Raw genomic sequence first — 16,023 nt, 5'->3', positions numbered from 1 at the left:
ATTTTTACATGTATGGCCACCGTGTATGATCCATCAAAGGACTTTTTTGGATCTTCTGATTGGATGTTGAAAACCTTTGCTCGTGCGCTTGTATATAAATGGTCCTGTGTATGGCCACCATGTATGATGCATCAATCGTTTTGCTCTTCTGCTCAGATAATAAACCTATCAAAAAAATTATTGTATATAAAATACTTCTCTAGTAGATTGTAAGCTCTTAGGAGTAGGGCCTTCCTAACCAGGGGCGGACTGACCATTTGGAAACTCGGGCACTGCCCGAGGGCCCAGGGTCTGTAGGGGGCCCCATGAGATGCCCCTGGTACCTTTTTCATAGGCTTTTTTGAGTTTGGCCAAGGACACAGGGGCTCCATGATCCCCTATTGCCCGGGGGCCCCATGAGTTGTCAGTCCGCCCCTGATCCTAACCCTCTGGATTGGATTGTAACTGTGCTGTCTCCCTTTATATTGTAAAGCGCTGTGCAAACTGTTGGCGCTATATAAATCCTGTATAATAATAATAATTCTGTGTTTGGCCACCATGTGTGACGCATCAAACTTTTTTTTTCTTTCCTGATCGGATAATAAAACTATTGCTCATACGGTTGTATATAAATTGTCCTGTGTATAGCCACCATGTGTGATGCATCAATTTTCCTTTTAATTTCCTGATTGGAAATGAAAACTATTGCTCATACCATTGTATATAAATTGTCCTGTGTTTTCCCAGCATGTACAATGCATCAAACATTTTTTTTGATCCGCTGATTAGACATTAAACTATAAATAATACAGTTGCATATAAAATGGCTCCATCTATGGCCACCATGTTTGATGCATCAAAGGACTTTTTTGGATCTTCTGATTGGACATTAAAACTATCGCTCCTATGCTTGTATATAAACGATCCTGTGTCTGGCCACCATGTGTGATGTATCATTTTTTTTATTTTCCTGATTGGACAATAAAATGTTTGCTCAAACGCTTGTATATAATTTGTATATAAATTGTCCTGTGTATGACCATCATGTATGATGCATCAATCATTTTTTTTCTGATCTACTAATCAGACATGAAACTTATCAATAATACAGTTGCATATAAAATCACTACATGTGTGACCACCATGTATGATGCATCAAAGGACTTTTTCGGATCTCCTGATTGGATGTTAAGACTTTCGCTCATACACTTGTATATAAACTGTTCTGTGTATGGCCACCATGTATGACACATCAAACTTTTTTTTTTCCTTTCCTGATTGGATATTAAAACTATCGCTCATACGTTGTATATAAATTGTCTTGTGTACAGCCACAGAGTGTGATGCATCAAACTTTTTTTGATCTCCTGATCAGACATAAAACTTATCAATAATACAGTTACATATAAAATTACTCCATGTGTGACCACCATGTATGACGTATTGAAGGACTTTTTTGGATCTTCTGATTGGATGTTAAAACTTTCGCTTGTACGCTTGTATGTAAATGGTCCTGTGTATGGCCACCATGTATGATGCATCAAACTTTTTTTTTTTACTTTCCTGATTGGACATTAAAACTATCACTCATACGCTAGTATATAAAATGTGTCCTGTGTATGGCCAGCATGAATGATGCATCAAAATTTTTTTTTTATCTGATCAGACATGAAGCTATCAATAATACAGTTGCATATAAAATGGCTCCATGTATGGCCACCATGTATGACGCATCGAAGGACTTTTTTAGGTCTTCTGATTGGACGTTAAAACTTTCGCTCATAGGCTTATATATAAATTGTCCTGTGTATGGCCACCATGTGTGATGCATCAATTTTTTTATTTATTTCCTGATTGGACAATAACATTTTTGCTCATACACTTGTATATAAATTGTCCTGTGTATGATCACCATGTATGATGCATCAAACGTTTTTTTTTTTTTTTGCTGTCCTGATTGGATATTAAAACTATCACTCATACGCTAGTATATATAATGTGTCCTGTGTATGGCCAGCATGAATAATGCATCAAAATTTTTTTTGTATCTGATCAGACATGAAGCTATCAATAATACAGTTGCATATAAAATGGCTCCATGTATGGCCACCATGTATGATGCATCAAAGGACTTTTTTGGCTCTTCTGATTGGATGTTAAAATTTTCGCTCATATGCTTGTATATAAATGGTCCTGTGTATGGCCACCATGTGTGATGCATCAACCTTTTTTTTTGCTTTCCTAACTGGATATTAAAACGACCACTGATACGCTAATACAGGGGCGGACTGACCATTTGAGCAAGGGGTCAGTAGGGGGCCCCATAACATGCCCCTGGTACCTTTCATTGGCTTTTTCATAGGCTTTTTTGGGTGTGGGCAAGGACACAGGGGCCCCATGATCCCCTATTGTCTGGGGGCCCCATGAGTTGTCAGTCTGCCCCTGCGCTAGTATATATAATGTGTCCTGTGTATGGCCAGCATGTACGATGCATCAAACTAGGGGCGGACTGACCATTTGGAAACTCGGGCACTGCCCGAGGGCCCGGGGTCAGTAGGGAGCCCCATGAGATGCCCCTGGTACCTTTTTCATAGGCTTTTTAGAGTTTAGGCAAGGACACAGGGGCCCTGTGATCCCCTATTGCCCAGGGGCCCCATGAGTTGTCAGTCCGCCCCTGCATCAAACATTTTTTATTTATCTGATCAGACATGAAACTATCAATAATACAGTTGCATATAAAATGGCTCATGTATTGCCACCATGTATGACGCATCGAAGGACTATTTTGGATATTCTGATTGGATGTTAAAACTTTTGCTCATACGTTTGTATATAAATTGTCTTGCGTATGGCCACTATGTGTGATGAATCAAACTTTTTTTTTTAACTTTCCTGATTGAACATTAAACTTTTGCTATCAACATTGAAGTTCTCGATGATAGGATTGTATATAGGTTGTTGTGTGTATGGCCAGCATGAGATCGCTGGGTAGGAGTAGAGTTTTGTGAATGAAGGGTGGGATGTGATGACATGTGTCAGGTTGGGGTGTGTATGTCCCCCTGGATGAGTGTATGGGACAGTGAGAGCAGAGTGATCTGTGTGTCTCTCCCCTGTGTGTATGTGTCCCTCCTCCCTCGTCCCTCCTCCCCAGCCACTGATCGTGCAGCAGAGGCAGAGCAGAGCAGTGATCAGAGGCCATTGCCCTGTGAGATCCCTCCTGTGGCTCGGAGCTGGGAGTGAAGTGAATGTAGCCCCGCAGAGCCAATGAGCACGGACCGGATGCGATATATCCTCTGGGACAACAACTGCTCTGTTCCTCCTCACTTCCACATGACGCCATTTACTGCCGCTCAGCCCCGATCATCACACTGCACCCAGCGCCCTGTCACCCCGGCCTGACACCGCCACCGCGAACCTGGCATCGCATTGGATGTACGATTACATCGCCGCATCTGGACCGGACCGGACTGGACGGAACCTGCTAACTTCCCGGAGACACGAGTCCTTACGGTGAGTGCGGGCGAGGAGGCCCTCCATCGGGGGGCATGGAGGAGACTGGTGGGGGCCACTCTCTGCATGGGGGGGGACACATGGGTGGGGGGTCCTCCTGAAACCTGGATCCATCGTCTGCCAAGTACCACATCGCCAACACCATGGGACTTTACAGGGACCTACTTCAGCCGATCGTGCACATTACTAGACTTGCATCGCTTTTATATAAAGTCCACATCATGAGCAAAATAGACATTTCAAGCTCGATGGGACTTTATAAGGACTAACTTCATCAGATGGCACCTCTAGAAAAAGTTTTCAGTCTAGATCGTATGCAAAATAGAGCATTGCAAACTCTATGGGACTTGATAGGTTCTCCTGGGACTTTACAGGGACCTGCTTCATCAGATCGTATACATTACACTCCTATTAGACTTGCATCGCTTTTATATAAAGCCCAGATCATGGGCAAAATAGACCATTACACACACTGACACTTTATAGGGACCTACTTCATCAGATGGCACCTCTAGAAAAAGTTTGCGTTTTGTTTAAAGCCCAGATCATGTGCACAACAGAAGATTGCAGACACCATGGGACTGTATAGGTTCTTCTGGGACTTCGCAGGGACTTGTTTCATCAGATCGTGCACATTACACTCCTATTAGACTTGGATCACTTTTATATAAAGTCCACATCGTGCCAAATAGAACTTTGCAAACTCTGTGGGACTGTATAGGTTCTTCTGGGACTTTGCAGGGACTTGTTTCATCAGATCGTGCACATTACACTCCTATTAGACTTGGATCACTTTTATATAAAGTCCACATCATGTGCCAAATAGACCTTTGCGAACTCTGTGGGACTTTAGAGGGACTTTTTTTCAAAAGATTGTGCATATTACACTCCTATTAGACTTCGATTACTTTTATATAAAGTCCACATCATGGGCCAAATAGACCTTTGCAAACACTATGGGATTTTATAGGTTCTTCTGGGACTTGACAGGGTCTTGTTTCATCAGGTCGTGCACATTACACTCCTATTAGACTTCGATTACTTTTATATAAAGTCCACATCATGGGCAAAATAGACCATTGCAAACCCTATGGCACTTTATAGGGACCTAGTTCATCAGATTGCACCCCTAGAAAAAGTTCTTGTTTTGTTTAAAGCCCAGATCATGTGCAGAACAGAAGATTGCAAACATCAAGGGACTTTATAGGGACTTGTTTCAGCAGATTGTGCATATTACACCCCTATATGAGTTGTTTGCATTTTATGAAAAGCACAGATCAAGTGCAAAACAGAAGATTGCAAACATCAAGGGACTTTATAGGGACTTTTTCATCAGATTGTGCATATTACACCCCTATATGAGTTGTTTGCATTTTATGAAAAGCCCAGATCATGTGCACAACAGAAGATTGCAAACCCTATGGAACTTTATAGGTTCTTCTGAGATTTTACAGGGACCTGCTTCATCAGATCATGCATATTACAGTAACACTCCTATTAGACTTCTCCAAATCCTAGGCACAATAGACAGCTGCAACCACTGTGGGACTTTAAGGGACTATTGTCATCAGACTGCATCCTAGAAAAAGTTTTAGTTTTGTTTAAAGCCCAAATCATGTGCAAAACAGAAGATTGCGAACCCTGTGGGACCTTATAGGGACCTACTTCATCAGATTGTGCACATTACATGCCTGTTAGACTTGGATTACTTTTATATAAAGTCCAGATCATAGGCAAAATAGACAATTGCAACCACTATGGGACTTTATAGGGACTAACTTCATCAGATTGCACCCCTAGAAAATGGTTTTTGTTTTGTTTAAAGCCCAGATCATGTGCAAAATAGACAATTGCAAACACTATGGGACCTTATAGGTTCTTCTGGGACTTAATAGGGACCTGCTTCATCATATTGTGCATATTGCACTCCTATCAAAGCTGGAGTACCTTTATATAAAGCCCAGGTCATGTGCAAAATAGGCAATTGCAAACCCTTTGGGACTTTATAGGGTCTAACTTCATCAGATGAAACCCTTAAGAAAAGTTTTATTTTGTTTAAAGCACAGATCATGAGCAAAACAAGATTGCAAACTCTATGGGACTTTATAGGGACCTGCTCTGTCAGACTGCCCTAGAATGAGTTCTAGTTTAGTTTAAATCCTTAAATCATGTGCAAAACAAACAATTGCAACCACCATGGGCCTTTATATGGACTTCTGGGACTTTATAGGGACCTACCCCATCAGATTGTGCATATTACACCCTTATAAGAGTTGTTTGAATTTTATATAAAGTCTAAATCATGTACAAAACAGAAGATTGCAAACCCCATGGAACTATGTAGGGATCTGCTTCATCAGATTGCACCCCCATATTAAGTGTTATTTTAAAGCCAACATCAAGTGCAAAACAAAACATTACAAATGCTATGGGACTTTATAGGGACCTATTTCATCAGATTGTGCATATTACACCCCAATAATAGTTGTATTGATTTTATATGAAGCCCAGATCAGGTGCCAAAGAGAAAACCGCAAACACCATGGGACTTTATAGGGACTTCATAGGGACCTACTTCATCAGGCTAGCTGTATTCAGTTTATATAAAACCAGATCACATGCAAAACAGAAGATTGCAAACACCATGGGACTTTATAGGGACTTCATAGGGACCTACTTCATCAGGCTAGCTGTATTCAGTTTATATAAAACCAGATCACATGCAAAACAGAAGATTGCAAACACTATGGGACTTTATAGGGACCTATTTCCTCAGATTGTGCATATCACACCCCTATAATAGTTGTATTGATTTTATATGAAGCCCAGATCAGGTGCCAAAGAGAAAACTGCAAACACCATGGGACTTTATAGGGACTTCATAGGGACCTACTTCATCAGGCTAGCTGTATTCAGTTTATATAAAGCCAGATCATGTGCAAAATAGAAGATTGCAAAACCTGTGGGACCTTATAGGGACCTACTTGATCTAATTTAGCATATTACGCCCCTATAATGGATTTCCTAATTGAAAGTCCAGATAATGTACAAAATAGAAAACTACAAACACTATGGGACTTTTTATCTACTTATGGGACCTAATGTAGCATATTGCACCCCTATGATAAGTTTTCTAGTTGTGTGTAAAGCCCAGATCATGTACAGAATAGAAGAACACAACTATTCTAGGACTTAGTAGGTACGTTTGGGCCTTTACGGGTTACGTAGTTGATGAAATGCTGCATCTTCCACCCGTATAATAGCTGTATTGATTTTCTAAAGCCTAGACCATGTACCAAGTAGATGATAGCAAAGTCTATGGGACTTTATAGGTACTTGATAAAAGTTAGCCTAAGCCAGCCCTGTAATAAGTTTCTTCATTTTCTGTGAAGCCATGATCATGTGCAAAGTAAAATGTAGCAAACGTGATGGGACTTCTTGATAAAATGTTGCGTATTCCACCCATGTAATGTTTTTTAATTTTGTAATTGTCTATAAAGCCCAGCTGATGTACAACATAATGTTACAAACCCTATGATGATACTTGAAAACAACATCTTCGTATATTCCACCCATATAATAGTTCATGGTTGTGTAGGTGACCCCAAGCAGCGGTGGAGACCCTTTCCCACTGTGGTGATCCAGGGACAAGTTCCCTCCCTTCCCCTCCTCGTGCAGATCCCCTCATTCTGTTATGATGTCGCCTCCGCCAGGAGCGGAAACGTGGCTTGTTTTGGAAAACCGTGTAACAAGTTGATGCGGTCTACTTGTAAGGAACACAACTTGTGGAGGGCTCATCAACACAATGTCAAAGTTCTGCTTTCTACCTGGACTTGTAGGACCACTTTGGGGGGGTTGTATAGGCACTTTTTTTGTACTTTTTTTGTTGTTTTCAGTGTGTTGATCAGCCTTCTGCTATCTTTACTCAAAGTTTCCACTCTGTGGTTTGCATTGAGTTCTATTTTGACTTTAGAAGAGGATATATCTTGTGGCGTTGAGCAGCTTCGGAAATGTTGTGGTCTAGTTTAAAGAGCTATTTCTGTCTTTTCACCCTGTCCCCACAGTAAACTCCTTGCTTCCTCCCCCCCCCCCTCCCCTAATCCTCAGTCTGATCACACACTCTGCTCCTAATGGGCTTTTCAGAGGAGGGGATTGAAAGGGGGGGGGGGGTGGTTGGCAGAGGAAACCTAGAGACAGCTCTACAATTCACATAGCCCATCCAGCATCAGGAAAACAAAATAGTGTTTGTTTGCCGATTCTTTTTCCTTTATCGCATCAGCATAGTGTTTATTTGGCTGCAAATGCAAAATAAAAAAAATTCTTAAGGCTAGCAAAGAATACAATGTTAAAAATTGGCAAATCTCTATAGCAATAATCCTAACGTTGAATTGGTGCAGAGAACAACACTTCCCATAACTGGGTAAGCCTTTTTGTTGGGTTCAGATGGATCTCCCCCTTTTTCTTACACTTTGAGAAGTTTTTTGTTACTGCCAAAAAGTGCCAGGGCTCAACATGATCAGTGCCATTTTACTTTTATTGATTTGATTAGTTGAGTTTAGTTCTAGTTTTTTATTTATTTTACGTATTGCTGAGCTGCTTATCTTGCTGATCATCAAGTGACATTTCCGAAATCTGAGTATTGTTGATGAGTTCTTAGGAGTTGGATGGCTGCTGTTTGGTGGTGATTTACGTTGGAGGCCTGTGAGTGTGTGTGTGTGTGTGGGGGGGGGGGGGGGGGGTTGCCTTCAGGAAAACATGACATATCCTCTATATAGATTACTTCCTGCCATTAATGAACAAATATCTTTTATGTGGAGATAACCTGCTGAAAGCATGACAAATGTCTTCCTCCTCTCCAGAAAGATTCGCATTATATGCTTGCATATATGGCCTCTATTTTATTTTTTATTTTGATTATTATGTAGGCGAGTTTTAGTACATTAAGAAATGTAATTGTGTTTATGAATTGTTAACTTTGAGTGCTGTTTTTGTGCTAATTTCTAAATTTTTAGGTTTAAGTTTAGTCATCAGCATATTTATAGACTGAATTCCAGTGTAAAAGAGCAGATCCAATCTGACAGCAGTTTGTGTTTTTTTTTTTTTTTTCTTTTTGATGAGGGATATCAGCTTACTTTTCAGTTCCATGCTTTGACTAAAGTTTCGCTTGACTAAGCTAGACCTGGAAAGAAGAGAACTTCTATAGCATATTGAGGAATTGTTACTCTTGGTTCTTTTCACTTCCTCTAATCGAACCTATTTCCATGATTTGATTGAACGCGATGTGTGTCTGAGCAGCGGTTTTTAAGAGCCTTTTTTTTTTCTTTTTAACGTTGATGACGCTTGTCAGATTTTGAAACTGTGCTTCCTTTTATTTAATGTTTTACATTCCTTCTGCAACTGTATACTGTTTGAGGATTTAACAGAAGGAAGGATGAGGTTTAAAACGGCGCACATGCAGATTCAGTTTTTAGAATGTACAGCTCTTTGCGCCACTGCTAAATGGTGTGTGTTGGTGTATTTGTAGTCCGGATTTTTAGTTTTCTATATTAAATGCCTGAGCAATATTTACTTTTAATTACTTGGAAAGTAGAGTGACATCTCCAGTTTATTAACTCTGTGTACTTCAGTTACACAACTTGGGTGTGAAAATAGTACTGGCTTCAGGCTCCTGTTCTAGTAGTGGAAACATCCATAAGTTTGTTTGCTGCATACACTTCTAGTAAAGAGTGTCATGTGTACATGGAAGTGGCTTAACAAAGCATTAGAGAAAGGAGGGTTAGGTAACCAATTAAATGCACTGTCAATTTGCAATAAATACACATGTACATGTATACATATGCAAACGTGTATGTGTTAACATACAGGATATAGCTGAATGCATTCACTGCAGGGAGAATTGAGATATATAGGAGTTGATTTACTAAAACTGGAGAGTGAAAAATCTGGTGCAGCTGTACATAGTAGCCAATCAGCTTCTAACTTCAGCTTGTTCCATTAAACTTTGACAAAATAAAATCTGGAAGCTGTTTGGTTTCTATGCAGAGCTGCACCAGATTTTGCACTCTCCAGTTGAATTCATCAACCCCATAGTCTCATTTAGCTGCATGGAAGTATACAGAAATATGAAGATGAGACATTTTCCAGGCCAGGTAAATACTATCTTAAAAAAGACTGCTTCTTTTAGACTTGTATGCTTTCAGTTTAAGAAAAGTTGCCCCTTAAAACAGCCAGATGGCTGCTAGACTTAACTAACCAGTCAGTTTGATACAGTAACTGGTCTAATCAATATAATTCTATATAATAACCGGTCTAATCCATCTGCTTTGTACTTTTTTTTTTTTTTTTAAGTTAGATGAAGTGTGGATTTAAATATTTTTTAAATACTAGCACATAAGCAACTGCATAAATCCAGATTTACCTATAATGCATTTGTGGACGACATAATGTATTGACCTTATAGGAAATGTACATTCACCTTTTGCTTCACATAGGTCCTGGATAATGTTTGCACAGCAATGATCTCAATCCCTTCATTGTCAACTAACTTAACAGAGAATGTGCTGTGTGCAGGATGGCTGCTCAGTGGAAACAGGCCTGGATCTATAGATTACTGCAATTAAAAGGGCTCTTCATCCAGAAGAAGTAATAGCATCCTGTTTGCTGACCTGCTGTAAATTCCATGAATAATGTGCATTATTCAACCCACCCTGATCTGTTTTAGTGAACGGGTCCTTTGGCCTTGTGAATCAAAGCCATGAAACCTTAAAGGACTTGTGTTGTAAAATGCAGGTAGTGTTTGATATGCGAATAGTCAAGTGTTCTGGCTATTGTCATTCACATTGCGGTGACCTAAGTGAGAGGGGAGAGAGTTGGATTATGGCAGATGGTTTCCTGTTACTTGAATACAATTGAAGAGGAACCTGGTTTCCATACACCTGTTGAGACATGTTCACATAGGAGAGGAAGGCATAAGCTTCCTTTGTGGTGGTTGCTGCAATTTGTGTAGTGTTTAGAAGCCGTGTTCACCTTGGTTTATTGTTGATGTCTCCTGTTACTTGGCTGTGACCTAGGCTGGTCATATGCGGTGATGTTTGTTAGCAGTGTAACTGGTTCTGGCATTGTTGTTGAGTACGAGGTGTAGCAAGACTTTGGGGTTGATTTACTAAAAACTGGAGAGTGCAAAATATGGTGCAGCTGTGCATGGCAGCCAATCAGCTTCTAACTTCAGCTTGTTTAATTAAACTTTGACAATGAAAGCTGGAGGCTCATTGGTTTCTATGTAGAGCTGCACCAGATTTTACATTCTCCAGTTTTAGTAAACTAACCCTTATCAGTCCTTGCAAGTCAGAGATAATTCGTATATTCCTACATGCAGTGTAGAAGTGGAAAACCCAGTTATTATTTATTTCAGGTACTCATATAGCACTGTCAATTTACACAGCGCTTTACATATATATATATTTTTGTACATTCACATCAGTCCCTAACCCTCAAGGGGCGTACAATCTGAGGTCCCTAAACTTACATTCATACATACACATACTAGGGACAATTTACACAGGATCCAATTCACCTACCAGCATGCCACGCAGGCACAGGGAGAACATGCAAACTCCAGGCAGGAGGTGCTGTGGCTGGGATTTGAACCAACGACCATAGTACTGCCAGGCGGAAGTGCTAACCATTTAGCCACTGTGCTTGGGGATGGACTCAATGTCATTAGGACCACATATTGAAAATTTTGGAATATGCACACCTTGCTGCCCTCAAAGGACCGGGGGAGTACAAACTAATGAATAGAGAAAAAACAAACAGAGGGTGCCACGGCCTAGTGCATTATCTTAAAAAATGTTTAATGAATGTAAATAATAAGTATTGTACTCAAATTATCAATAAATAAAAGGCACTTCATAAAGGAACAGCTTTGTCTGATTCACACTGCGTGTCTGTCTGTAGTGAGAACTCTGGACATCCAAAAAGCTGATGCGTTTCAAGGACTAGCCTCTTCCTCAGGGCTCTGAGGAAGAGGCTAGTCCTCGAAACGCATCAGTTTTTGGATGTCCAGAGATCTCACTACAGACAGACACTCAGTGTGAATCAGACAAAGCCTTTTGAATGTCCAGAGTTCTCACTACAGACAGACGCAGTGTGAATCAGACAGAGCCTTTTGGGTGACCAGAGTTCTCGCCACAGACAGATAAGCAGTATGAATCAGACAGAGCCTTTTGGATGTCCAGAGTTCTCACTACAGTGTTCTCACTACGCAGTGTGAATCAGACAGAGCCTTTTGGATGTCCAGAGTTCTCAGTACAGACAGATGCAGTGTGAATCAGACAAAGCCTTTTGGATGTCCAGAGTTCTCAGTACAGACAGATGCAGTGTGAATCAGACAAAGCCTTTTGGATGACCAGAGTTCTCACTACAGACAGACGCAGTGTGAATCGGACAAAGCTGTTCCTTTATGATGTGCCTTTTATGTATTGATCGTTTGTGAGTACAATACTTATTATTTACATTCATTAAACATTTTTTAAGGTAATGCACTAGGCCGGTGCACCCTCTGTTTTTTTTTTTTTTTTCTATTCCTATATGCATTGTAGAGGTTTGCCCTTGTTTATATAGTAAAATTGAACAATCCCACCATATATTGATCGGCCTATGGTTGCCTTTAAATGATGAGTTCACCTTTTGGACAAAAATAATAAATGAATAAATGCACATTTTTTTTGCAAGTAAAAAAAATGTGCATTTATTATTTTTGTCTGCAGGAGCCTGGAAAGCGTTCCACCAGTGATCAGTAGATCACTGGTGCCATGCAGGTCTCCTGCAGACCTGTCAGAATATCTGCTTGCCGTCAAGTAGATATTCTGACAGGAAGCTTCAATGAACTACCATGGTTCTCCACAGCATCATGGTAGTTCATTGAAAACTACAAGCTGACAGCCGCTAAGTCCGTGAATGACATGGTCGTGTGGGCAGACCCCACACAGCAACACTGTTTTCAAATTTGACAGGTAGTACGGGGAGACTTTTCTCCGTATTATCGGCCAGAGGGGGAAGGAGCAGCGACTGCGGCTATGGGAACATGTTACATGTTCCACAATAAAAACGGGTGAAACATGTAACATGCTCCAAAGGTGAACTTATTCTTTAACATAAGCCTACCATTGGTGGGCAGATCTTGATTATAATTGCCAAGAGTCACTACTACTATCGGTACAATGCAAGGGTCATTCATTGTTGGCTTAAGTGAAGAAAACAGTTGAAGACTGGCACTGAGATTTTCCCAGAAGTACTTTCCTTGAAGAAGCTTTCTAACAGTCACAACACAGCCATCCACTCCATGACTGCTGCTGGTAGTACACGGATTATTTTCAACCAAAATTGACTGGTCTTAGTGCAGTCTAATTAGTGTGTGTGTGTGTGTATATATATATATATATATGTGTGTGTGTATATAATATAATGTGCGTGTGTGTGTATATAATATAATTTGTGTGTGTATATATGTGTGTGTGTATATATATGTGTATATGTATGTATGTATATATATATATATATATATATAGATATCATTATACACATTAAATTCTATTTAATATCAATCATGTCACATTTTATGTAGTATTTAGAAAGCATTCTTTTTATACAGTATAGCATCCTGTAGCAAAACTTGCACCGAGACGGTTGTAGAATGTTATTTCTCTTTGGGCTTTATGATGTGTAAGGAATTCTCACGTGATCCCCTCCCCCATCCCCTACAAACTCTTAAAGGATTCTTTTTATTGCTGCTTACAGGAAATATTTGAGAACAGGATGTATTAGTTTTAATGCTGATGACTTAAAACAAATCCCAGTTGAATAGATCACCTAATAATTTATGGCCCTGCCCAGGTTCTAAAGGGGCTTTAAATACTGAAGACTGAGTTTATTCTCAGACTCCTAAATGACAAGTTGACACCTAGATTTCAAAGCTCATTGTATGTATAGCCTCAATTTTGTATGCAGGAAATAAGTTATTTTGTGTAGCTGCAGCAGTATCAGAATATGTATTTATTTAAATAAAAGCAACAAGTCATGTTACGTTGATATTTGCTTATGATGAATTCATGCTTTTAAAATTGTACATCATATTTTACTGGATTAAGTTGCTGCTAAGCCTGTAACTACAGAAGAATGGGCTGGATCAGGATTTGACACAATCTCAAGAGCAAATCTGAAAACCAGCATATGATGTATGTAAAAGTGTGCTCACTGGTACTTAAACCACAGGTTGCTTTACATACACTTGTGGCATTATTCAACTTGACAAAATTTGAGATACTTGAACGACTTTCCTATTTTGCTAAAAATGGAAAAGCACTTACTTTGTGCTCCAGTGGGGATTTGTGAAGGTAGCTCAGTGGCCTACAGATATTCTCTTTTCCTATGGAGACTCTGGGGCTTGCGGAGCCCCTGGAACAAGAAACATCCCTGGCCTTCGAAGCACGTTGCTCTATGGGGTCTTGGAGACACAGTTGAAGGTGTTTTCCAGATTATCAGTAAAGGAAACGCATTGGGGTTTTTAGACCCATCAGAGTGGTTTTGTATACTGTAAGCACTTCAGGCTACCTCAAGACTAAGCATATGTATGCCGCATACTTCAAATTTGACTTCCAAAAAACAGCTTTTTTTTGTTTTTTTAAGAATTAGCTTTTTCTTATTTTTGATCAAAACCTTATGATATATATTTTCATGGATCATTGGCAAAATAGATGACTTCTTTTTGTTTCTCTCTACAGAATTTCAGATGTGTTCTCGGCCTACTGGAGTGAAAACTCTTCAGAGTACTGATGGAGACAAGAGTACAAAATGGCAGCGGTACCCAGCCTTTACTCCAGGTTCGGCGTGACAATGGGAGACCACGTGGTGACAGTGACCCTAGGGAAATACTAACACAGCAAGTTCATGTGTTATCATTGGAACAGATAAGAGCCATACGAAATACTAATGAGTATACAGAAGGACCTACGGTGGCTCCCCGGCCTTGGATTAAGCCTGCTCCTCGTCAAACTACCCAGCACAAAAATGAAAGAGTACACACGGTAATGGACCAGAGGCAATTTTGCAGGAGTCCTCTTCCATCAATGCATTCCTCATCTCGGGCATCTTTTTCACGATCCACCAGTACTGTGAGTACAGGATCTCGGAGTAGTACAAGGACAAGCACAAGTAGCAGTTCATCAGAGCAGAGACTTTTGGGTCCATCCCACACATTATCTGGGCTGGGTGCTGACCGTATCATTCGGGTGCAACCGCAGGTTGAGCTGAAACCAGAGGAGTTAAAGCCCTCCAGCAAAGAAGACTTGGGCTTACATGCATACAGGTGTGAGAGCTGTGGGAAATGTAAGTGCCAAGAATGCACTTATCCAAGGACTCTTCCCTCTTGTTGGGTTTGTGACAAGCAGTGCCTTTGCTCAGCACAGGAGGTTGTGGACTATGGAACTTGTGTTTGCTGTGTGAAGTGCCTGTTCTATCATTGCTCAAATGATGATGAGGACAATTGTGCTGACAACCCTTGCTCCTGCAGTCAGGCACATTGCTGCACGCGTTGGTCTGTCATTGGTGTTATGTCCATGTTCTTGCCTTGTTTATGGTGTTACCTTCCAGCCAAGGGTTGCCTTAAATTGTGCCAGGGCTGTTACGACCGAGCAAAAAGACCTGGATGCCAATGCAAAAGGTCAAATACAGTATGTTGTAAAGTGCCACAGTTACAGCCCAGGAACTCGGGGAAGCCAACATAGCAGACGGCGTTAGCGAGTAAAAGTAATGGACTTTTAACACACATATGCAATCATAAAAATGGTCATCTTGGCACAATTGGTAGATAGCTGTGTTTCCTGTTTGCAGTGAAATGCTTTTTTTATGTGCTATCTTAACTGATAGGCTTGTTAGAGACCCTTTAATCAAGCTCTGCCTAGGGCACAGTGTTCTGTGACACACTTTGTATAAGCTAAAGCAACACAGACACTCCTACATAACTGTGCATTGTTTGTCAATAATACTTGCAACATTTTTGTAATTTAGCAAATGACTTTTTTTTTTTTTTTTCTGCCAGAGATAATGTGCTATATTTTTGTATATATTATTTACAACTGTGAAATATAGTGCCACACGAATTGGCACAATCACAAAAATGTACTAATATACATTCAGTTGAATGTGAATCTATCCGTAATGGTTAGATTGTGCTTCACCTTATTGAACCTTAATATTTCTACTCTTGGACTTTTCTGTATATTGTACAGTTACATTAAGAGTCGGCCTTTATTTTCTAATTTTTTCAACATATTGTTTAGTGTAAAGTATATTTATTTGAAGTTTTATTATTTTATAAAAGAGAAATATTTATTTTAAGAGGCATTTTACAAATGTTCCCCCTTTTTTATGATGTCAGTTTCTGCGATTAGGGGTGACCGATGCATATGTTCACAACAAAATAGAAAATATATTAACGTTTGAAATTAAACTTTGCAAGTGTTTTATTTTTTCTCA

At 40.0% G+C, this 16,023-nt stretch overlaps 1 protein-coding gene across 3 annotated transcripts; it reads left to right on the top strand.

Moving 5' to 3' along the window:
• Positions 1 to 3,145: 3,145 nt before the first annotated feature.
• Positions 3,146 to 15,997, top strand: SPRY2 (sprouty RTK signaling antagonist 2). 3 transcript variants are annotated; one of them, XM_089680465.1, is made up of 2 exons: positions 3,146 to 3,489; positions 14,271 to 15,997. In XM_089680465.1, exon 2 carries the CDS (start codon positions 14,322 to 14,324, stop codon positions 15,270 to 15,272), a length of 951 nt encoding a protein of 316 aa, XP_089536591.1. In that variant the 5' UTR covers positions 3,146 to 3,489; positions 14,271 to 14,321; the 3' UTR covers positions 15,273 to 15,997. The 3 variants fall into 3 exon arrangements, with proteins under 3 accessions (XP_089536591.1, XP_089536592.1, XP_089536593.1); XM_089680466.1 differs by lacking the exon at positions 3,146 to 3,489 and adding an exon at positions 7,761 to 7,909; XM_089680467.1 differs by lacking the exon at positions 3,146 to 3,489 and adding an exon at positions 9,615 to 9,638.
• The last annotated feature ends 26 nt before the right edge of the window (positions 15,998 to 16,023 follow it).

This window comes from Staurois parvus, unplaced genomic scaffold (assembly GCF_062004578.1).
Source record: "Staurois parvus isolate SC_StPar_1 unplaced genomic scaffold, SC_StPar_1.0 ptg000243l, whole genome shotgun sequence".
Taxonomy (NCBI): domain Eukaryota; kingdom Metazoa; phylum Chordata; class Amphibia; order Anura; family Ranidae; genus Staurois; species Staurois parvus.
The sequence above is the reverse complement of the archived record's forward strand: the minus strand, read 5'-3'. Positions and strand labels throughout refer to the sequence as shown.

What these genes read in the sequence shown, in the direction of transcription:
- SPRY2 (XM_089680465.1), top strand. Translation starts at nt 14,322, where the DNA reads ATGGAGACAAGAGTACAAAATGGCAGCGGTACCCAGCCTTTACTCCAG.